This window comes from Triturus cristatus, chromosome 8, assembly GCF_964204655.1.
Source record: "Triturus cristatus chromosome 8, aTriCri1.1, whole genome shotgun sequence".
In the NCBI taxonomy this organism is placed as follows: Eukaryota; Metazoa; Chordata; class Amphibia; order Caudata; family Salamandridae; genus Triturus; species Triturus cristatus.
The window spans coordinates 592,169,654-592,194,380 of NC_140591.1; the positions used below are offsets into that span (position 1 = coordinate 592,169,654).

The 24,727-nt window shown below is 48.1% G+C and overlaps 1 protein-coding gene across 2 annotated transcripts in view; it reads left to right on the forward strand.

The window, feature by feature from the left end:
- UCHL3 (ubiquitin C-terminal hydrolase L3) overlaps positions 1–24,727 on the forward strand; it is a 397,999-nt gene that overhangs the window by 345,780 nt on the left and 27,492 nt on the right. For both annotated transcript variants that reach the window (XM_085622017.1, XM_085622018.1), the window contains exon 6: positions 1,081–1,156. In XM_085622017.1, coding sequence (XP_085478143.1) covers positions 1,081–1,156 — 76 coding nt within the window. The remainder of the gene's footprint in view (positions 1–1,080; positions 1,157–24,727) is intronic.

The window sequence follows — 24,727 nt, forward strand, 5'->3', positions numbered from 1 at the left end:
GTGTGGACTACAGTTGCTCCGTTTTGTGTGGGACACATTTGATTCATGGCAAGTCATTCAGAGAGTTATCTTCATAATTTGTCTTTTGCTTGAGTTTATTTCTCGTGTAGAATAAACACTTGTCAGTTTTGTATTTCTGTGTTACACTGAATTTCTCTCTTACTTTTGTGTAGACATTCATTTGGATTTCGGTTGTGCTAAAACCACCTTGCTTGGAGCAGTTGTGTGGTATCTTGGAATGCTAGTATTCTAGCAGGCGGAAGATGTGGTTTCTTTTAGCGCTGTGCTATGTAGCAACATTTCTAACCTCTTTTTCTGCTGTGTGTTCTATGGTATTTTGTGATGGTATGAGTCCTCTTATGGAGGGAGGTGTGTAATATATTGTGTTCATTCATGTTAGCTACTTCTGTGGTCAAATACGCTATGAAGTGACTGGTATGGGTGCACAAGGTGACAATGCAGTGGCTGCAGAAGGCTGAGCATGGAAGGGTTCTGCTCCTGATGGGACATGTATGTCCCTGAGAGTAAGTGAATGAAGACGCCACTTAGTACCTGCAAGAGTTCTGGCTGCTTCATCCAAGTGCCATCATCACTGTGGCAAATGGGTATACTTCCAGGGGTCATGTTTGTCTCTTCAAATTTAGAGATAGGTAGCAATGGAAAATGTCTGTGTAATGATATTGATATCTAGGTCTGCAAGACTCCTTTGATGTATGTCAGAAAACCATTAAAAAGTGTTGTAAAAGACCATCTGTCTCTTAAAGCTCCATCAGTGTACTCCTCGAAGGGTGCTTAATGTTTGAGAAATGTAATCTGTATTAATTTATTTGTTTTTTCTGACGCTTTGAACTCCACTGTTAGTGGGCACACAGTGGATTTGTTCTAATTTGTTGGAAGTTTGAAAATGTACTGTTTTGGGGAATTTGTTGGATTTTCTGCAGTCATCTCTTGCATTGTATGTTGTAGTATACATTGTGTTGGGTGAGACTACCGTTTGTCCTCAGCAGTGTTTTCAGATGCAGTTACTTTTGCCTGTTGATGTTCATGTACTTTAACCATTCCTTTCATCTTTTCCTTCAGGCTCCACATATCGATGACAAAGTAGATTTGCACTTCATTACATTCGTAGAAGACAATGACTATCTTTACGAATTAGGTAAGAACCGTCATGACTTTATTTCTAATAAATGGATAGAGATGGTATGTTCAGAACCTGCCAGCTCAAGTGAAACACAATATTGCTGTAACATCTTGTAAATTGTACTATGTCATTGAAAATATCTTTGAGGATTTTATTTGTTTTGTTAGTGAGTCGTGGCTCTCAAATCTTGAGACCGACTAGCTCTAACTCGTTTGTTCAATACTGAATTCTTTGTAGAATGCTCAGATTTGATTCTTTTTTAGATCTCGCCTAGGCAGCGCTTGCGCTGTCACTTCGAGATATGTTGTATTTAGAATATGTAACAAACTACAAATGGTTCTGTCGGGTAAAGCAATTGCTTTTAAGCTCATGAAGTATTAATCATACAAACGATAATAAATGTCATGAATTTCTTTGTAGACTTCCGAGTGGAACACAAACGACACACGATATTTGACAGAAAAGTACATTTTTTACTTTTTTTCTCTATGAAGCATATAATCATATATGGCTGTCATACTTCAAAAATCATCAAATGACATCATTGACATAAAATTGAGTAGGTAAAATGACAAGGCGACACGAGTGACTGGGTGTAGTTTATATATAAATGATATGTCACAAACCGTTATATACACAATATACAAAAGGCAACTAAAGGGAAAAAATGGGGTCTGTCCAATTTAGTTATAGGCAAAGTGTCACAGGTACAGGCTGGGTAGGCTTATTGATTCTTGGGACTGGAAGATCTAATGGACATGGACCGGTAAGTATGTCAACATTTCGACCCAGACGGGTCCACAATTAGGTAAGCGTCATGACGGGTCTTCTTCAGGACCAGCAGACAACAATGGAGACAGCCAATCCCAAAAACAATTAAACACTCCCAGTGCGAGGAAGGTGTTTAAAGGATTCCAAACATGCAGTAATGTTCAGGGTGCCTCTAGTAGCTAAATTAATTGACTGAGGGCGTACGAATGGTAGTGCATGAACTTACCATTCTCTAGATCATGAAGAGAGATCGTTCTGTGAAAAGTAGGATCAGGCACAACCGTTGCGCAACCAAACTGAAAGAAATTTACAGAAGACTCCGATGTGCCATTTAATTGAGAAGCGCAACACTAAACCACAAGCTTTAATCCAATTTGATGGTCTGGGTCTCCACCTTCTGAATTAGCCCTCTGAGACTTCAACCTCCAAGGTGGTCTCTCTTGAATGGTAAATGGTAAGTCCGTGTACTACCATTCTAACGCTCTCAGTTAATTAATTTAGCTACTAGAGGCACCCTGAACATTACTGCATGTTCGGAATCCTTTAAACACCTTCCTTGCACCGGGATTGTTTAATTGTTTTTTAAATTGGCTGTCAACCTTGTTGGCTGCTCGTCCTAAAGAAGACCCACCATGACGCTTACCTAATTGCGCACCCGTCTGGGTCGAACTTTGTCCAAGCTGCTGTTGCAGGCACAACACGCTCTCCTGCTTCCGCAACCCGCCCTGGGGTTTAACTGCACCGCCGCGCTGCACAGGAGATAACATTTGTTACAATCGCTTCAGTTCGTAGTTACAAGCGATTTAGTTCGCAGCATGTGTTATTTCTGAAACACAGCAGCCATCAAGTTTTAGCATGGCAGCTGCGCTTTTTTCTTCAGCACCACAGCTCTTGCAAGCGTGTTCTTTATTACTAGTTTGTTTTTGTTGCAGCATGGCATGCCGAGCTTAATCTTGGAGTATGGCGGCCGTGTTCTTTCTTTTGTTATGCATGGCGCGGCTCGACCACCTCCATTTTTTTAATAACTTGAAACACGCTATAACTCTCAGCGCAGAGCTTGTTTTATATATTTTATTTGCACTTTCGGCACTGCATCTGCCTGTGGGGTGCCCTCCCTCCTATCGCTCAAAAAAACAGACTGCCTATTTTGAGCTCCTCCCGGACCTACTACCTGCTTAGGGAGACCGTTCCTTCGTCGTTTGGCAACCTGCCGCTGGTGTGAAAGTGCAACATTCCTGGAGGTACTGTGCTGCACTTTATCTTTTACTTGCAGTGTCGGCGATGCATCTACGTTGTTCTGCTTGCATAAATGTTGCACCATGGCATGCCGATATTTATCTCGAAGTATGTGCCTTTCTTTTCTTCTACACGACACGGCTCGCCCACCTCCATTTTTTAAATAAAATTGGAACATACTTTAACTCTCAGCAGGGCGGCCATTTTATAAGCTCTTTGCTTTACCTTTTACTTGCCGCTTCGGTGCGTCATCTCCCTGTAGGGTGCCTTCCCTCCAACCACCAAAACAAAAGCAGACGATTTTACACTATTCCCGGACCCACTGCCTGCTTAGGAAGACCTCGCTTTCATCTTCGGACGGCTCCCCCGTGGGTGGGGAAGTGCAATATTCCTAGAGGTATTGCGCAGCGCTTTATCTTTTGCGCTGCTTCTGTGTTGTTCCTGCTTACATTTCACATGCTTTACTCAATGTTGCATTCCCTATCAGTGTTTGCTTTTTCCAGGATGTTCTAACTTTCCTTTGTTCAGGCGATATATTACTCTCGTCTCCCTCCCTCAAAACCGATTTCCCATTTTTTGGTTCTCAAGTACCACAAGGTCATACGAATGGCAATAGCGCTATGCAAATATAATCACTCCACTACAAATAAAAAAACACAAAAGTATAAAACATTGACATTTTCAACGCCAACAGCTCTAACTTTAACACATTTGAGACTGATTGCATTGCACATGCTTGTTTAATAATATTGTAGATCTGCTTTCTCGACAGTATGTGTGAAGGTAGGAATGGAAGTTAGAGGACTGCAGCAGATGCACTATTAGCTAAGCACCTGGTAAGCTACATGTTTGGGGAGAAGGCGGACATTTTCTCCCCTAGGAAGGAGGGATGTTAAAGAGCTGTAAAGATGATGGATTTCTGGATGACTGAGTGCAGAATTGTCATTTGACTGGCTGATCATATGAGCATATGAGCGTACGCGAACTTCAAAAGTCTTATAGGATTTAATGATGATTCGGGGGTGGTAAGCCACTGTTGGTGCGCAGAACGGCACTCTTGGATGATTTCTATGGGGCAGCTTGCAGGGCTGCTTCCTCATTAATTCTACCTTGGATGACTGACACCTGATATCTGCATCTGAAGGAAAGTACCCTAGTGCCAAAGGGTCCCTAGCCTCACAGAAAGGACAAAACCCGAGGGGCATCCATAGAGGATGGTTAGTCCCTTGAGTTTGTTGAGCCACATGCTTTTTGGCCAAAGCCATATCTAGGCTGGTGCGGTGGGTAACACTTTGGCTATATGTAATAGGGAATTATACATAGCCAGGACCCTCCAAAATTAGATCCATACATATGTTTCACATTTTTGTTTTGAGTGGTGACTTGCTCAACAGAAGCTTTTACTTCACTTCAATTTTGATGCTTGTTTTTCTAAGTCACAAGTGCAGCCGTTGGGTGTGCCTGACGCGAAACAAGTGTACCGTGCAGTGCTTATTTTCGAGGCGGTTGCAGGTGGTGCCCACTGGCATTCATTTTTGAGAGCTGGCACTAAATTTCCTTAACAAACTTTGATCTGCTGCAGGAAAGGGAAAATGCAAAAGAGGGAAAGAAAGAGAGAGAGAAAGAGGGAAAAACATTAACAATGTGAAAAGACAGGGGTGAGAAAGAGCCCGCAAGACTAAGACAAAGAGGAAAGAAATGTCTGGTGTTGGCATGAGATGGAACCAAGACAATGCTGACTTGTACTTCAGTAGCGCCAAACAGACCTCTGAACAAAACTTTGGGCCCCAGCACTTCTTATTTTGCAAATTAAGCTGTTGTTCCCTGCCACCACAGTACGCTCATTACGATGTTACTTTGCTGCCAATTTGCTGCACTCTTGTTGGCAACTCACTAGAACGGTGGACTTAGCTAGTTAATGGCAACCACCTTGAAAAATGATTATGCTCACAAGGGCATAGTTGCAGCAGGTGCATAGCTATGGAAATAAGAGAATATAATTGCTGTAATTGTAATAGAGTTGCATTCCAAGCAGAATATTCTTGATGTAAGGAAAGCCAGTTAAAATTCTCCTGACAATATGTCCTACCTGCCTTTACATTAGAACAAAATAGCACCAGGCACTACATGTTGGAAGTGGGATAGAGGCTATTAAAGTGCCATGTAACCCAAATAGAGCTTTAGTTATGCAGTAGATGGTATATTTAGAAGAGTTTGTGCCAGACACTGAGGAGGATGAGTGAAGCACTGTCACAGTTCGAAGAACCTATTGAGACAATGGGGAAGTTACATCACTAATTGAAGAGCTCTCATCTATTATCGTCACACAGTCAGTCACAGAAGAGGTTGCACTCATGGATCTCCAGACAACAAGAGATCAAAACTGTTTATCTGGTGCCAGAGGGCCCCATTCTAACCTCGCCTGCTGTGAGAAATTGGGTTGTTGGTTGACCTGAGCGTGAGCACCGACTTGGGCTATCTGATAGCTATGGACCGGGTCACTTCAGCTGAATCCAGGTGCTGGTGCAGGTTGTTTGGGAGCCTTTTATGTCCCAGAGTTGTATACCCTGGTGCGCTGGTTCCGATTGGTGGGCGAAGTTTCTAGTCAGAGGCTTTATAATGCATGGAATTTCCTGACTCCCCGTTGGATGCAGTGACAATGTGAGGTCATTAAGCCCTTTGTATGAAGGCACAGAGCACATGCTATTCAGTTATAAGCGGGGCTGTGCATAGCTCCGCCCCAACCCCATCCTGGCAGCGGATGGACCATTAAGGCATACCTAATCCCTCTGTTGTATGACTGTCTTTTTTTTTTTTAACTTATTTTTATTGCCATTTTCATATTTCATACATTGTACACCATTCATATTCTTCAAGTGGTCGTATCCGATCATACATCCTGCAATGGTACTTAACAACTGTACTGATTGATGATTCGTCACCAGGAAGCATAAACAATGCATACAGATATTGTGACGTTCATATCCTGCGATCTCGGGTTCCATATATGGCAAAGGAACTGGGGTTTAACATAGGCATAAACTAGGGAATGGATATGGAAGAATATGTCCAATTACACTAGTGAGGGAATGTAGCGTCGTGATGGTGAGGCACCTCTGATACTTAGGTTTGCCTATCCTAGTCGGTGCGACCGAGAATCGTAATAGTGTGCCTGAAGCTAGGGCTTTGTCTAGAGCTCGCGTGGTTGGGAGTCTACGGAATCAGGTGGGCAGGGCCTGTAACTGTGTACTCTGGATTAGTTGTGTAGATGCGTCGTCTGGTAGGTCCGCCCCCGGGGAGAGTTGCCCAAACTGGTACAATAACATGGCCCATTCCATTGATATAGGATGCTTGCGGGTCCCTTTCACCTCCTCCTCCCGTAGTGTCTCCTCCGCCGCCCATTTGTGCGCAGCTCCCACCCACGCCGCCACCGGAGGACCGGTGGGGGACCGCCAATGCATGGCTATGCTGCGTTTGGCCAAGAGCACCGCTAAGGAGAGGAAGCGAGTCTGCACCTTGTGCTGCTTACTTACGCGAAAGATGCCTATGGCACTGGCCTCCCAAGTGTTCATGCAAGTTAGCCCAGTGAGGGTACCCAAAGCAGTGTGAATGTGGTGCCAGAAGATTTGAATGATGGAGCAGCTCCAAAACATATGCCGGAAGTCTGCATTTTGCTCATGACATCTGGGGCATAGGAACGGAGTGTCAGGGTAGAATCGTTGGAGGCGTGCAGGTGTTAGATAGGCCCTGTGTAGGATGTAATATTGGATGTTTTTAAAACGTGCGTTTCTGGAGACCTTCTATCTCAAAGCTCTCTCCCACTCCCCCTCATGGAGCACCCGCCCGATCTCCGCCTCCCAGGTGGCCCGGAGGGTCTCCAATGGTTTATTAGTCAATTCTCGTATGGCTTTATAAAGCCATGTAGTTAGATGGCGTCCTGCTCCCATGTGTAGGATCGTGTGGAGCACTGGGTGTGTGTGTGGTTCCCCTTTACTTAGGTCCTGATGCGGTCGGTAGCTATCTAGGAGTTGGCGGTGAAGCAGGAATTGTCCTGGGGGGAGCTCGTACTCCTCCACCAAACTAAGGAACGGTCTTAGTTGCCCGTCCTCGAAAAGGGACGCCGCCTCCGTTAAGCCACACCTCGTCCATGTGCGAAGCGCGCTATTTGTGTAGTAGTGTTCCCGATTGGGCCATCCTACCAGAGTGAGTAGAGGGGAGTACAACGGGGTCCCCGGGGACATGCGGTGTATCCGCAACATGCACTTACGCGCGACCAACACCTGTAAAGGGTACGTGGGCTTTGGGTGTGTGCCAGGGAGGAGCAAGCGACGGATCTCCGGAACCGATACCTGTCCTGCGATGGTATGAGTTTCCACATTATACCTGTCTGCTGTCCAATGAGACAGCCATTGCAGTTGTGCTGCCAAGAAGTAGGCTTCGAATGATGGGGCTCCCAAGCCACCCTGCGTGGTGGGCAGTTGTAGTTTTGTCAGGGCTATTCTGTGTCTGGCGGACCCCCAAATGAGCGCACTAAGAAGGGAGTCTAGGTCCCGGAAAAAGGTTCTGGGCGGGATTACGGGCAGGTTGGTAAAGAAATACAGCAATCTCGGAACCATGATTATTTTGGCCAACGCCACTCTCCCAATTGGAGCCAATGGAAGGCTCTTCCAAAATCCGATCGTAGCCCTAATACTCGCCAGTGCCCTGCAATGGTTACCCTCGAACATATCTGTGGAGGAGTGGTAGAGAAGAATACCAAGGTATCGGGGGGCCTCCGTGCTCCAAGGCACTCGCTGAGCTCCTATGTGAACCTCCTGCGGAGGGAGTTCCGGATGCAGCGGATAAATTGTGGATTTATCCCAATTCACCCGTAGTCCAGAGGCCGCAGTAAATTCCTTCAAAGTTTCCCAGAGGGGTGTCAGATCGTCCGTGATGTCCCGCACATAGATCAGCAGGTCATCCGCGTATAAGGAAACACTATGCACCGTGCCTGCTATCGGGATGCCCCAGCTCTCCCCTTCCCGCCGGAGTCGTATGGCCAGAGGCTCCACCGCCAGGGCAAAAAGCAGAGGGGACAGCGGGCAGCCCTGTCGCGTGCCCCTCTGAACCGCAAACTCCGTCGATATGTATCGGCCTAGGCGCACCCGCGAGGTCAGTCCGGTGTACAGTAAGCGCATATAGGCTAGGAGGGTGGGCCCAATGCCTACTCGCTGCAGCACCGAGAACAGAAACTGCCATGTGAGGGAATCGAAGGCCTTCTCAAGATCTAAGATGAGACAGGCCGCTCGAGGGTATATCCCCCGTACCTGATCCTGAATGTGGAAGACTCGACGTATGTTCTGGGACGTACATCTGCCGGGTATAAATCCGCACTGATCCGGGTGAACCAGAGAGCATATAATTTGGACATATCTATCCGCCAATGTCTTCCCGAAGAGTTTGCAATCGGCTGACAATAGCGATATTGGACGGTAGGAGGCCATTCGCTGTGGGTCCCTATGTGGTTTCAGGAACGTCACTATTACGGATTCTCGCATGGATTTCGGCAGTTCTCCCTTCTTCAGCGCCGCCGCAAACACCTCCACTAATCGAGGGACTAGGTGCACCGAAAATGTCGTGTAATATTCTAGGGGGAACCCATCCAGCCCCGGAGCCTTATTTCGGGCCAGGGCACGCAGGGCCCGTGTCACATCCGCCGAGGCTATTACGGCGTCTAAGGCCTCCTTCTCTGTCCTCGTGATTGTTGGGAGAGGTAAAGGATCGAGAAAGCGATCCACTACCTCTTGCGGGGTAGAGGTGGGGTCGCTATATGTCTCGGCATAGTAGTCGCGGAAAGCCCCCAGGATCTCCGCTTGGGAACGCACTAACACCCCCCCAGGGTCCAGTATCTCGGTGATGGGCTTGACTTCCGTGTCTTGCCTGTAGAGTGCCCGTCTTGTCCCTCTCTCTATGCATCCGTGTAGCATATGATCGGAAGTTGTACCTTCGCAGATCCGCGGAGGCCGTTTGATAGGCCGTTTTTGCTTCGGCTATACGCCGCGTCTCTTCTTCGGACGTAGCGTCCCGTTTGGTGAGGGTCGCCAGGCGGTGTTCCGCGGTGGTGAGGGCCTGTTCTAGTACGCGCTTAACACCCGTTATTTGCTTCAAGCACTCTCCCCGGGCCACCACCTTAAACGCATCCCATTCCACTAACCTAGATGATGCTGTTCCTGAATTGCGTGTGAAATAGTCTTGGATGCTACCTTCCTGATCGTGACGAAAGATCTGGTCTGATAGACAGTCCCGCGGTAAGCGCCACGTGGGGACCGGTGGGTGTGGGGGCCGCCAGTGTAACTGGAGAATGTGAGCATCATGATCGGATATGACCCTGCCCAGGTAGTCTGTGTGGGTGATCTTGGGCAAGATAGTCGCCGTGCATAAGAAGCGGTCAAGTCGGACGCGCAAGTTATGTGGGATGGAATGAAAGGAATACAAGCGGACCAGGGGGTGGCGCATCCGCCAGGCATCAGTGAGCGACCAATGTGAAATCCAAGCCCGGAATCTATCAGTTTGCTTATGCGCCGGGGAATGCAGTGGAGGCGGGTGCGACCGGTCAAGGTTCAAGTCAAGTGAGCAATTATAGTCTCCTCCCAGGACCCAGGGTATAGAAGCAAATGGGCCAAGGACCCCTGTGAGATGGTCCCAAAACTTGTCTTCGTCAACATTAGGGGCGTAAATGCTACCAAGAAGTACTACCTGTCCATCTAGCAGACCCTCCAGTAGCGCATATCTACCTTCTTTGTCGACTACTCTCCGAAGCTCCTGGAAGGGAGTTCCCGGTCGCACCCAGCCCAGCGCCCCACGTGCATACGCAGAATAGGTTGTGACACACATGAGACCCCTCCATTTCAATTGCAGTTTCCCAACCTCCTTTGCAATGAGATGCGTCTCTTGTAAAAAGACTAGCGGGGTGCTGTGACGCTTTGCGTAGGAATACACCGCATATCGTTTGCGTGGAGTGTGAAGCCCCCTAACATTCAGGGTGAGGATGGTAACATCAGTGTGTGGTGTATTATGCGTCATGTTCTGTGTCTGCTCGCCACCCTCTGTTGTATGACTGTCTGTGAGGAATTCCCAAAATCTAACTGTAAGTTACACCCAGTCTTATGACCCAGGCCAGCTGCAGGCACAAAAAGGCTACGGGCAGAAAAATGAAAACTTTCTAAAAGTGACATTTATAAAATTGTAATAAAAAAACAGACTTTACCATTAAAAACAGGGGTTTTCACCACAATTCCAAAGACAACAAACATGGAATAGCTTCAACTCCCAATTGGAAATTACAGCTTATTAAATGTAATAAGGATCCCCAATGTTATCGTATGGGGGAGCGGTAGGCCTCACAGTTGTGAAAACAAATTTAGGAGTTGTTTACTACCACGACATGTAAAATTAAAAGTACACTAAGTACACATCCAACCTTTTAATAACACAGCACCCTGTCTTATGGGCTACCTTGGACCTACCTTAGGCGTGACTTATATGTAATAAAAGGAGAGTTTAAGGCCTGGCAAGGCAGTTAAAATGCTAAGTCGACATGCCAAATTAGAACTGCATTCAGGCTGCAGTGGCAGACCTGGGAAATGTTTTGAAGGGCTACTTTGGTGGGTGCCATTATAAGTGCTGCAGGCCCTGGGTATATGGCAAGGGACTTGCAGGTACATTAAATATGCCAATTGGGAATATGCCAATTTGACCATGTTTTAGGGAAGGATCACAAGCACTTTAGCACTGCTTAGCAATGGTAAAGTGCCCTTTCCTAAAGCCAACAAAAACGAACTATGCAAAAAGTGTAGGGACAAAGGCAAAAACTTTGGGAATGACACTGAAGAGAGGGCCAGGTCCATCATCTGCCTCATTGGTACATCCACATTTAGCCACTTATCTCGAGCAAGTTCGAATACCCATTTCTGCACCTAATAGGCACTGAACTTACCCATCACGGAAGCAGAGGTAGAGCTAATTGAGCCAGGAGGTAAGAGAAATAGAATGTTTTTTTTTTTTTTTTTTGAAAAACCTTTATTAGCATTTCAACCAATAACAAGTATGGGCCTACAACCCCCCGGGGCCGGCCGCTAAGCAGTCAAAGCAACAGAGATCCAATGTTGACACAGGCAGAACTTCGGGGAGCAGAATCTCCATGCTAATATATTCTCGGCCAGTGAATGGCGCAAGTAGGACACCAGGATGAAGAAGGCTTTCATTTTATAATAGGGAAAAGACGAAAGGATCAGGTGCCAAACAATTTCCCAGCAGCGAAAAATGGCAGGCAGAAAAACAAACGTAAACAATAAACGGTAATCTATCGAGTCAATGGCGCTAAAACAGGAAGTGCAGGGTGCAGAGAAGTATCATGACCAGTTGCGCCTGCAGTCCCATGCCCTAAAGCCCAGGAAACACCCCGGAAATTGTGGCACACATGAAAAAGCAGTGATTCACAACGAAGGAGTTGTACCACGCTGATCCCAGAAAAGAAAAACAAAGAAGAATCAGAGAAGAAAAAGGAGGCCATGGAAAAAAAGAGGTAAAGACTAAAGAATCCCCTTCCCCAACCCCCCACCCTGCACCTCTGCAGATGAGTACGGCCCCCCCCCCAGCAGTGTGCCTGTCGCCCTGGAACCAGACCCGAAATATAGAAGAACAGAGAAAAGGGAGTAAGAAAAGAACCCCACCAGACGGGGGGGTAGAGAGAGTATTAATAAACTGGAGGAGGGCCTTCAAAACATGCCCCCGGCTTCTCCCTCCCGCACGGTAAGTTTTCCCCAAGGCAAACAGTAAGCAGCACAAAATCGACCATGTCACAGAAAGATGGGGAGCATTATGCACCAATTATACTGATAGCTATGCCATGAGAGCACGCAACCCCTGAGCCCGCCCGTCTACTAGAGGACCACCCCTGAAGGATCAGCCTTATCCTTGACCACTCTTTGCAAATCTGCCCATGCATACCCCTCGACCCAGCGCCATGTCACAAGGTAAAGGAGTGTCCAAAAGAAACCGGGACGCGACGCACACAGGTGGGGTGGAAGTCTCTGAGTACAAACACAGTCCGCATCAGGGAGGGACATCTTTCCCAGTGTTGCCCCAGGATCTGCGCTGCACACAAGGTCCAGGAAGGCGGAATCAGCCAAAGTAGACAACTGTTGCTTGAATTTTCCCTGGGTCGCCGGAGGCCGTGCACGGGATGAGGCCACCACCTCCCACTCAGGTCCAATACCTCCGGAACAGATCAGACCCACAGCCAGCCGATCACACGGAAGCATACTGTCCGGAGTTTCCAGCTGTTCACTGATCTCAGGGGTGGCCGCGACATTGTCCTCCTGTGTGCAGTGTGGGAAGTCCCTGTGTACCTGAGGACAGGCAAGCCGCAACTGTCCCGACGCTGATGCCACACCATCGAGCTTACTCCCCAAGACCCCGATGCCATGAACCAAGGTGGAATGAAGGGCACCGAGAGCCTCGAGGAGGTCGCCGTACCCCAGCACAGCTCTCTGCGATCGCTCCGCCACACTCCCAAAAGTCACACACTCCCAATCCTGCTGTGACCCGGTGGACAGGATGGTAGGCTTCATCATAACAAGATGGCCGCCGGGTAGGCCCGACCCGTATTGGGACCGGGACCCAGGGACAAGCGCCTCAAGGTCCACGCCGCTGGAAACAGGGTTCCGGGGGCAGGCAAAAATTATCCGTTGTGTGGTCACGGGCAACAGTCGTCCCCACCACGGACCAGCGCCCGCGAAAATCCGGGAGCAGCCCGCAAGAATCAGGGCGAGTTACGGGCGGCGTCCGGGCAGCTCACCGTCAAAGGCAGGGGCAATCACCGGAGAATCTCAGAATTGCCACCCCGGGCATGCACTCGGTCCGCTACGCTTAGCGGTAGGAACGACCACGGCGAAATGTAGGCCGAGGTGTGCACCGCTCCGGTGGTCCGACTCCACCCAGTCACCACAGGCCGCTGTTGTTGAACTGCCACCCGGCCAAGGCGTCCACTCGAGGTCCTGGCTCCAGGGCTGCACGGGCCGCAAATTTCAAAGGCACATTTCTCCGGCGGTACCGCCGCCAGAAACTTCGGAGTCACACGGTCGGTTGCCACTCTCATTCACAAATACGAGCGCGTAGCGCAGGCTGAGGATCTCATGCAGGATATCCGTGCGGGATGCGGAGGTTCACGGAGCCGGGAGTCTACGCTGCCGTCCCGGTCGCCATCTTGGCTCCTCCCGAGAAATAGAATGTTATACTGCGTTGAAGTACAGTCACAGTACAGCAAACCATAGTAACAAGAGCGTAATGTGGGCCCCTGCCATGGAGGCCTCCCTTTCAGTATAGGGCCCGTAAATATCTGAATATCAAGGGGCCAGTGTCACATTCTGCTCGGAGGCCCCATCATTTAGTTTGCTGAGGGGTCCCAGAAGCAAGACGTCAAAATAGTATTACTGCCCTCTTCACCCCATGCCACCAACTGCTGGAAAAGAAGATGAACTAATGACATCAAGCCTCAGAGATGAGACTCTGAGGTGAGCAAAATCTGGAGCAGATTTTGACTGTACAGATAATGTATTAGTCATGAATAAAGCACAAAAGACTTGCAGAAGTGAGCGGCTTCACTCAGTATGTTTGCAAATTTTCTCTGAAATGCATAGGTATCATTTATACAGCCACCTACTTTGGAGGAAAGGTGTGGGTATTAGTGGGTGTAAATTCCATAACTTGTCATGTCTTAATTGGGTGGAGAAAGGGTGTGTACTTATTCTATTGTGAGAGATATGTCCGCATTCTTAGTGCTCTGCGTACATCGGTGTATATTCAAAAAGGTAGAGCAAAATCGCACATGTTGACATCAAGAAGTTTGGAATGTGGCCCGAGGCATCAGGGCTGAACCATCAATAACCACCATGTATGTTCGAAGGGAGTGAACAGACTGGAGCACAAGATTAAAATCAAACTCCTGAAAGGCTGAACTGCGACAAAGCCACACCATTTAAGACTGATAAGCTAATACCTGTAGATGTTATCTGCTGCTAGTTCAGGACTCCTGGGGCCTACTGCTTCATTCTGTTCCACTTGTGATGCAAACTGTTGTAATTTATGTTTTTCCCCAACCTTTGAATCAATCCGAGGGCTAAATTATTCTTTCCTCAATTTAATAATGATTGTTTGATTCTGTTTTTAAAAAATTGTAGTTTGATAATCTGCTTTTATGAACCCTCTAGATGTGTGAATACCCAGAAAAGGATTGAGCTATGCTCTAAATATCCTGTTTGATGGCTGAAATCCTCAGAGACTGCCATGGGACTTTAGTATGGAGATGAGTGGATTGTATGTAGGATGGATGTTTGCAGATACATGTGCAGAGGTGATTTGTAATGGTTTTACCACTTTGATGCATGGATTGGTTTTATGTTGCCAGGAGAACTGCAAGATTTTGTAGTTAACAGTGACATCTTCATGGACAAGATGTAGTCTGTAATGCCAGTTGCCATACCTCTAAGTGTAGGAAAAGGAACATTCGTATTGCAGAGGAACTCCGATCTGGTAATAGGAGCTGTGACTATCAGGTAGATCCCATAAGACTGCATGCTCTGATCGAAGCTAGTGAAGTGTTGCGACAGGAACTGTTACTATTGTTGAAGTAATTTCCGTGACCATATACTAGAATGTAATGTTCAGACATTTATTGTTTCTAGGTTTTGTTGTGTCCTTCATTTTGGGACTTAACTGATTGTGGAATAGCCTTTGAATTTAGTATAAGCACAAGAAGAGGTTTTGAATAAAGGGTAGTAGGCATGCCTTCAAAGTCTACAAGAGACCTTATATATGTAGGAAGGTTAGTAGGTAGCTGAGGCTGTATAGTCATAGACCTTAGTCTTTAAACATAAGCACAATAAAACCCATTTACAAACATGACAAACTAATAACTAAAATCGGGTCAAACCCACAGTTAAAACCTGATATCACAATTCATCACACCAGTAAATGATCGGATATTTTGTTAAACTTCATCCACAGACAGTAAAAATTGCCCCAAAGCACAGGTTACATCAAGGAGTCGCATATCCAAAAGTAGATTAACTGCTTGCCCCCTGTCCCTAATATCATATTTTTGGAAAACTGGTTTTAATAAAAATGTTTGTTGAACTAAAAACCATAAACAATCCACAAAAATATGTTTTAGCTCTCTCTACGTATTAAGGCCACATTTGTAGTTTTATCCTTGTGTAACTGTGCGCATCAAACTTTAAAACCTGGTTTACCTCGCATCTAAATATAAACATCGTCATAGCCGTACATTAGGTATTTTCTACAGTAAGGAAATGGCTCCTCCTCTGCCCACAATTTGATCCGGAGGGGGATATTGATATTTACTTCCTTAGATGATATAAATCTCTTCTCTAGATACCTGTTTAGTTGCTCTTCCGAGCTTGTATTTTACTCATGCATGCTCAATCTATCTCATATTCTATTTTTGATTTCAGGTAACACTTGAGGATCCTACCTCTGACAGCTCTTGCCCAAGTTAACTCGCTTCTCACAATTTAATTTTTGCATAGTGAAGAGATTTTGAGGATCTCCTCATTATCTATTCTTGTCCAGAATTTCATTGTCTCTGCATATGCTAAGTGAGTCCATCCTGTCAGACCAGTTTCTATCTAACAGCTTGGACCATAGTAGATGGAGGAAGAGAGAGCAATCTTTTTAAGCACCTAACCTCTTCAAGGTCTCCGTTTTAATTCATACTGATGCAGACCACCTGAGCACCATACTGGAACTGCAGCCATATAATTCCCTGATAGGCTGCCATCACCGGTCCTAGAGAGGCACCACCATACTGGTTATCAAATTTCATAAGCCCCTCTACAGATGAGTGCCTTGGCCTCCAGAGATGCAATATGTTCCTTCCACAACAAATGTTTTGAGAACCATGTCCCTAAATATTTATATTTACTAACTATCTCTATTTTAACATTATTTATAGCCCAACCCAACTTATCCTCTTCTTCCCAATTGGAAGCACTTTTCAGTCTTTTCCATATTGATTATTAATGTTTTCATCCTGTAATAATCCGAAAAGATGTCTAGCTTCCGCTGTAGGCTGATTTCTGTCGGATTTGGAATTAATAGATCGTCTGCATATAAGAGGCAATTTACATGCCTACCGTTCATTTTGGGGTGAAGCTATTCGGATGGTTAAGTGTTTTGGTAAATCAGTCAAAAGTAAAGAAAACGAAAATGGAAGCTATCACACACCCTTATCTCAGTCCAAATCTTATGTCTATTCTCCTTGAAAGAGATCCCTCGAGATCTAGTTCCACCTGGGCCCAATTATCTCTATGTAGTTCTTGGAAAATCAGGAGTAGACCCTCTGGAATTTCATAACTTCTTAAAGCCTCCCATAGCAAGGCCCAATCAGACAAAAGCATAGGAACGCAGTATAATCCAACAGATTGCTCTTTTGATTTCCTGTCTAATGCCCACAAGCTAAAGCAATGGTCAGTTCTCGAGCTCCCCCCTTTAACACCTCCTTGCTCTAGTGGGATTGCTGAATTTGCTTCTGCCCATTCTTTCAACATCCCCAGAAGATTTTTTTTAAAGACTTTCCCCCTCATGTCTAGCAGGTTTATTTGCCCATAGCTTCCAGGTAGGAAATACTTAACTTTTTTATACATAGGTTTAATACCGCTTCCTTCCAATTATCCGGGATAAAGCAAAATGATCCACCAAGCAATATTGGTTTTTATTATCTGAAAGAGACTATTAGTTATAGATTCCTTACCTTAGAATTACCCCGAGTCGTCAAACTGCATCTGGAGAATTGTTTCTTAGCAGTACCCCTGCACGTCGGTGGGTGGTGGAAATCGACTCTGCGTCCGTCGTCGTGGTTGCCGGGATGGCGTTGCGGTGTCTACTTAGACGCCGCCCCTGCACGCTGACATCAGTTCTTTCTTTTTCCGGGCCAGCCAGCACAGATGCAGAGGGAGCGTGCCCCTTAGTCACTTTTTGACTGAATCCTTTTTCTACTTTTGTCAACGTCTTTTTTGAGTCTTTGACTCATGGTAGCACGAGGGATGTCCCATCGTCGGACCGGCTTCAAGCCCTGTTACTCCTGTCACAAGTTGATGTCGGTCACCGAAATCTTTTGGAGACCCGGCAGTACGCTCCGTGCTGCTCGAGGTCCCCGTCAATAGAAAGGTCTCGGGGCCGGTTGCAGAGTCATCACCATTCCTCTTCGAAGTCTTTGCACTCCTCTGGTAAGTTGAAGCACAAAAAGAAGGCGAAGAAGCACTGTCGCTCGTCGCCTTCTCCCAGTCCGTGGGCTGATGCGACGCGGGACCCGGAGCGTCGTCGCTCTCCGGCTCCTGCCTCGGAGCCCGCTGGGACGACTCCGCGCTTCCCTTCCTATCACTAAGCCGGTGTGTCCCCTACCCAGCTTCGCCAATTTTAGGAAGCACTGCACAGCATCTTTGACAGCCTGACTCCGCAGGCACGCCTTTGAGCCAGACGGACTGGGCTGGGGGCCCAAGCCCTTCGATGCCGGCGGCTCCAGCCCCGGCTCCGCAGGGTCCCCAAGGATCCAAGTATTGATCTGGATTGGTACCAGTGGACCTCACAGTACCTTCCCTGGCGCTGATTCCAGTGGAGACGCCCCTGACGCTGGTTGCGCCGCCAACCAGTATCAACCCGAGCCAAACCCCTGACGTGGACACGGTGCCTGACCGACGCCGGTACCGGTACCGGTGCTGGAGGGTACTTTTGTACCGCTGTTCATCCCTGGCGTTCCCTACCGCCCTGAGTGGCAGCCAGAGGAGGATGAAGAGGACTGGGAGGGGTCTATTGACCCTCTAGCAGACCAACTTGAGGAGCCGGACTGGCGAGAGGAGTTGGGTGATGCCAGTGGTCTGGATACCTCCCCAGACCTTGGTATGCGTTCTCCCCCCTACCTTGGCTACAGGGGAGGAAGCCTCCTAAGCTGTGGTGCTGCGTAGGGCGGCTGAGGCCTTGGGCCTCGAGCTTCCTACAGTGGCTGTCAGGACTTACCTCCTGACTGAGGTGCTTCAGCCGGCAGCAGCCTCTTCGGATCCCCTGCTGCCTTTTAATGAGGCCCTCACTGACATCCTTCTGGGCACTTGGTCCAAGCCCAGCACAGGGGCTCCTGTGGGCAGGATGATTGCCCGACGCCACCGCCTAGCCCCGGGCTAACCAGTTTTCCTCTCCCAACACCCTAACCCTGAGAGCTTGGTGGTTCAAGCCTCATCCTCAAAGGGCACATTCCCTACTGCTCCCCCAGATAGGGAATCCAAGAAGATGGACCATCTTGGGAAGAATATGTTTTCTTCCGCCAGCTTAAGACTGCGATCAGTGAACACCGCATGTCTCTTGTGCCATTACACACACACGGTGTGGGATATGGTTGTGCAAGTGCTCTCGCAGTGCCCGGAGAAGGCCCAGGCTGTGCTTACCTGCGCAGTTGCTGAGGATTGAGATGCAGCGAGTTCACCATCCAGTGTGGGCTGGATATCGCATACTCGCTGGGTAGAACGGTTTCCATATCGGTAGCCCTGAGGCGCTACACCTGGCTGAGAACATCAGGTTTCACTGGGGATGTCCAATCTACCCTTTTGGACATGCCCTTTGATGGCTGTCGCCTGTTTGGTGACAAAGCAGATAATGCGCTCGAGCGTTTAAAGGATTCTAGGGCTACCGCCAGATCCTAGAGCCTCTCAAAATCTTCTCTCCCCTTGCAGTCTGCCTTTCGCGACTATGGAAGGGGTGCCCCACCACGTTCCACCCAGAGCCACAGAGCTACGCAAGCTACCCAGCTTCTGTGTGTCGGGGGTGTGGGACCCAGCGTCGTGGGTCGGGGGCCAGCGGGCGGGCCAGTCCACCAAAGCCAACCCCTGCAGCAGCCTCCAAACCGTCCTAGTCCGACGTTCCAGGGCCACCAGTTGCCAGTGGGCGGCAGGATCTGCCATCACCTCCCCCACTGGCACAACATGTCATCGGATTGGTGGGTATTGCAGATAGTCCGATGGGGCGACACCTTCCCCTTCGAGACTACCCGTCCCCCATGCCACCAACACTCCATCGCATGTCGGAGGATCATTTGGCCCTTCTCCGCCAGGAAGTTACGGCTCTCTCGTCCAAGGGAGCTATCGAATGTGTCCCTGTGCCAGAAGTAGGTCGTGGTTGCTACTCCCACTACTTCTTGGTACCCAAGAAGGACAAAGGCCTGCATCCTATCTTAGCCCTCAGGGACGTCAACCGCTTCCTTTGGAAGGAAAAGTTTAAGATGTTAACCTTGGCTCAGGTTTTGTCTGCCCTCGACCCTGGAGACTGGATGGTAGCGTTGGACTTGCAGGACGTGCCCATCGGCGTTACCTACAGTTCACGGTAGGCCACAAGCATTTTCAGTTTACCGGGCTCCCTTTTGGCCTTACAAGCGCCCCTCGGGTGTTCACGAAAGCGATGGCGGTGGTCGCAGCTTATCTGCGCAGATCAGGGGTTCCAGTCTTCCCTAATTTTGCTGACTGGCTGTTGATGGCGGGCTCGCCCCAGGCTGTCGTCTCCCACCTCCAGACTACGACGGACCTCCTGCAGTCGCTGTAGTTCACAGTTAGCATGCTGAAGTTGCACCTGATTCCCTCCCAGAAGCTCCTTTTTATTGTAGCGGTTCTGGACACAGCGCAGTTTCCGGTCGATCCTCCCGAACAGCGAGTACGGGCTATGATACCGAAGTTTCAGCCTCTATCCCGGATTTTGGTGAGAATGACCCTGAGGCTGCTGGGCCTCATGGCCTCCTGCATCGTGCAGGTGTATCATGGCAGATGGCAAATATGGTCTCTGCAGTGGGACCTGAAGTTCCAGTGGGCGCAATACCGGGGAATCTTTCCGATGTCAGTTGCAGTGGTGGCTCACGAACCAAGATTGGGTCAACTGCAGATCTCTCTCCTTTCCCCAACCGGAGTTCACTGTAGTGACGGATGCGTAACTCCTAGGATGGGGCGGCCATATGGGAGAGGCGGAGCTCAGTAGGACTGCGCGACCACTCTACCAGGGAGATGGCAGCTACTACTGCTTTGGTACATGGGGTTCCGCTGGTTGACATCTGCCAGGCAGCCAGGTGGGCATCCCTGCACACATTTACTAAGCATTAATGCCCGGACAGCCAAGTCTGGAGAGACGGCTTTTTCGTCCTGTCTGTTCTCCTGGTCTTCCTGGTGTGAACTTAGTTCGCAGACCCACCTCCGGGGTTGGTATTGCCGGGGTATCTATTCTAAGGTAAGGAATCCATAACTAATAGTCTCTTTCAGATGAATAACTTACTTACCTTTGGTAACAATGTATCTGTAACAGACATATCTTAGTTTTAGATTCCTTACCGCCCCACCCATCCTCCCCGTTCTGCGAACTGACTTCTAAGGATAGGGACTGCCTTGCAGGGCCCTAGTTCTGTGCACCAGTGGTCAGTGTCTTGCATGGCACTGTGCTTCTGGTGTGGTTTGTCTTGTCAGAACTGATGTCAGCGCGCAGGGGCAGCATCTAAGTAGACAGCGCAACGTCATCCCAGCGACCACGATGCCGACGACAGACGCGGAGTCGACCAACGTCACCTACTAACGCGCAGGGGTATTGCTAAGAAAAAAGTTCTCTGGATCCAATCTGAAGCCTGGGGGTAATTCTAAGGTAAGGAATCTATAGCTAATAGTCTAAGGTTAGGAATCTATAACTAATATGTCTCTTACAGATACATCGTTACCGATGGTAAGTAACTTGTCTATTACTGACAGTAGATTGTCAGGCCCAGCTGCACTTGTGAGTTTTAGCGACTCAACTGTCTTCTTAATTATTGGTGCTGAAAACCTCTCCTTTATTTCCTTTTTAAGAGGAGGTTTTACTCAGCCCTGATTAATTGCAGCATCTTTATTGTAAATTTCTTTCAGGTATTCTACCCAAGCTGTATAGGTTTAGAGTGTAAGGGTTACTCGTGCACATGATTGGATGGATGTGTATTTTAGACACTGGCAAGGATCCCTAGAAACTTGTGAGTATATACAGGTATTCATCAGTGAGTCTATCCTTTATCAAAGAATCATGTTGCCTTTGATCAGGCTGCTATTTTTTCTTGTTGGCAGCCTACACCTTGAGATCCTGTGCCACACTTCAGCTTTGATGTGATTCTCTTTTACTATTGTATTCTTGTTGAATGGAAAATATCTTGTATGAGGAATGTTAGTTTTCTGTTCTATGTAGCTTATTGCCCCCTAAAATCCTCCAGTATAAAGATTGTCAAAAGACATGCTGATTTAGTCATCCTTTTTGTTTAGTTTTGTGAGCTTGAGGTGTGGAACCTTTCTCAATATTCTAGGTATCTTTTTTCCCCTTTCTCTTTTGCTTACAGTCCATTTTCTTTTTGAGATAGCCAGTTCCTCATAAAGCCATCTCAAGCACTGTTCCCTCTCACATAGCTCACGTAGGAAAACTGGATACTGATTGGGATATTGATCCTGAGACCTTTGCAACCTGAATGTTTCCAGAAACTTCAAGTTTCTGGCCTTGTGGCTCCATGTGTGCTCCATGCAACTCCTTCTTGTGGATCACTGGGACCAGCTGCTGGACAACCAATTACAACTCATTCCTGTTCATGCATTCCTGGTTGGACTAGTTGGATCAGGCTCCCAGTCTGTAGGTGGAGTGCCCCTCCCACCTGCCTTATTCACAGCTCGGTATCAGTACAGACTATTCAGAGTATGTGTAGGCTCATTATAAAAAAAACATTCTTTGTGGAATAAGTCGGATTCATCCTTGCACATATTTGTTGTGGCACTCAGGGCAATAGTCTTAGCATAGAAAGCATCTTTATTTTTGCTGAGATCCATGATGGCAATGGTTCACACCATATCTCCACTGCCATCTAATATCAATTGCACACTTACTCCTTGCAGCATTGCTGGCTATAGTGGCTCACTTGACATACATATTAGAATGGGACACAATCATTTTTTCTACTGCCACAACTCCTCTGCTAAGGTGGTGTTGCGTAATGTGTGTCTCAAGCACACATGCTTCTTTCTAGACCAAACAGTGGACCAGCTTTAGTCGAACCGGCTTTTTGTCATCTTTAAGGGCAATGATGCGACTGAGCTGCTACAAAGATTACCATTGCTGGGGATGTGACCATTGGCAAGATGGCTGCGATCTAGATGAGCTCCTCAAAACCCTATGAAATGCTGTAAGCAATTTTACAAAAATGGCGCTATATAAGAGCTACTGCACAAGATCATGATAATGAGAGGAGCTGAATTCTGAGAGTTGAATTCTGAGTGCTGGGGCTCAGCAGATCAGTGAAGAAGAAACGTTGATTCCTGTCCTCTCACAGCACATCTCTGCCCACACAGCCTCAGGGAGGTGAACGGCCTGCAGGATTGTACAATGCTGACTGAACTGTGGTAAGACTGTAGTGGTGGAAAATAAGGCTACAATGACTAGGGTGATAAGGAGGAGGAGCAGCAGACTAGAGACACTTCCTATGGAGAATGAGATCGAGCTGAGATTCACTCTCAACAAATTCTGGATCAAGCATGTGGACACTCACGAGTGATGCTGGTGGATCAGAGGAGGACCAGGGGGAGACTGGGTGAACCTCTGATGAGCTTGAACTGGTGAGGAAATGTAAGGATGATTTCCCTCAGCATCCGCTTTCAAGAGCAGAACTGGGGAACAAGGACACCAAACCATAACAATGATTACCTCTCAGACACAGCGTAAGAAACACAACAGTCCACTGCTGGACCCGATTCTGGTATATAGTGTAGATACATGGTTGCCCTTGGGCCTCAAGGGCGGACCGGCCATGAGAATCTTTCCCCCTTCCTTTTTGTTTTCTTCCAACGTCATTGTGCATAAGTAGCGGCATACAGCAAAAATCTATCAATCAATCTTCTGTTTGTTAAGGGCAGCTACTCACCCAATAGTGTCTCAAGTCGCTGGAGTTGGGGGGATGCGCGGATCCTGGATGTTCATGGTGGTCCATCGAAGAGCAAGGTCTTGAGGTCCTTTGTGAACTTGAAGTGTGTTAGCGTCTGTCTAAGGTGGAGTGGGAGGGTTTTTCATGCCTTGGCTGCGTGGAAAGGTGAAGGAGCTATCCCCTGTTCTGGTGTTCTTGATGAGCGGGACTGTAGCAAGGGAGAGCTGGGATGAACAGATGGTTCTTTGGGGTGTGTGAAATGAGAGGCGGTGGTTCAAGTAGGCAGGTCTTGTGTTGTGGAGGGCCTTGTGGGTGAGACGCTTGAAGGTGATTCTCTTCTTGATGGGAAGCCAATGTAGAGTCCGCAGGTGTTGGGAGATGTGGCAGTGATGTGGTAGGTTGAGGACTAGTCTGGCGGAGGCGTTCAGGAGTTTGTGGGCGAGGTGCTTGTTCACTCCGGCATAGAGAGCGTTGCCGTAGTTGAGTTTGCTGCTGATGAAGGCGTAGGTGGTGGTTTTCCTGTGTTCGAGGGGGATCCAATTGAAGGTCTTTCGTAGGAGTCGAGGGTGTGGAAACAGGAGTATGAGACATTGTTGATTTGGCGGTCCATTTTGAGTTCGGAATCCAGGATGATTCAGTGGTTGCTTGCGTGGTCCATGGGAGGGCGGTTTCCCGAGGGCGGGGGCCACCAAGTGTCGTTCCAGGTGTTGGGATGAGGGCCCATGATGAGTACTTTCGTTTTGTCCAAGTTGAGTTTTGGCAGCTGTTTTTCATCCACCTGGTGGCAGCTTCCATTCCTTCTTGAAAGTTGTGTTTAGAAACGTTTGGTTCGTTGGATAGGGAGAAGATGAGTTGGGTGACATCCGCGTAGGATACAATGTTGAGTCCATGGTATCTGACCATGGGTGCGCGGGGCCATGTAGGCATTGAACATGGTGGTGCTGATGGAGGACCCTTGGGGAACTCTGCTGGTGGTCGGTGTGGGGTCCGAGAGGAAGGGTGGGAGTCTGCCCCGCTGCCTTCTGCCGAAGAGGAATGAGCGGATCCAGTCGAGGGCCTTGTTCCGGATCAATGTGTCGTGGAGTCTGCTGTCTAGGGTGCGGTGAGAGACTGTGTCGAAGGCTGCGAGAGGTCCAGGAGGATGAGGGCCACAGTCTCCCCTCTGTCGAGGAGGGAGCGGATGTCTGTTGCGGTAAGGAGGGAGGATTTTGTTCTGTGGTTTTTCCTGAAGCCGGATTGGCGGATGTGGAGGATGTTGTTTTCTTCAATGAAGGCGGCGAGCTGGCTGTTGACTGCTTTTTTGATTACTTTCGCCCGATACGGGAGTAAGGAGATGGGTATAAAGTTTTGGAGGTCCGTAGGGCCAGCCAAGGGTTATGAGCGGTTGATGATTTGTCGAAGCTTGGGAGTGATGAGGTTGGCAGCTCTGTGGTACATGTGGTGAGGGCAGGGATCCGTATGTGCCCCGGAGTGGGTTGAATTTATGGTCTTCAGGGTGTCTTTGATGGTGAGGGCAGTCCAGCTGTAGATTGTCTAGAGTGCGGGGGTGTAGGTTTGGCATGGAAGTTACAGAGCAGCCC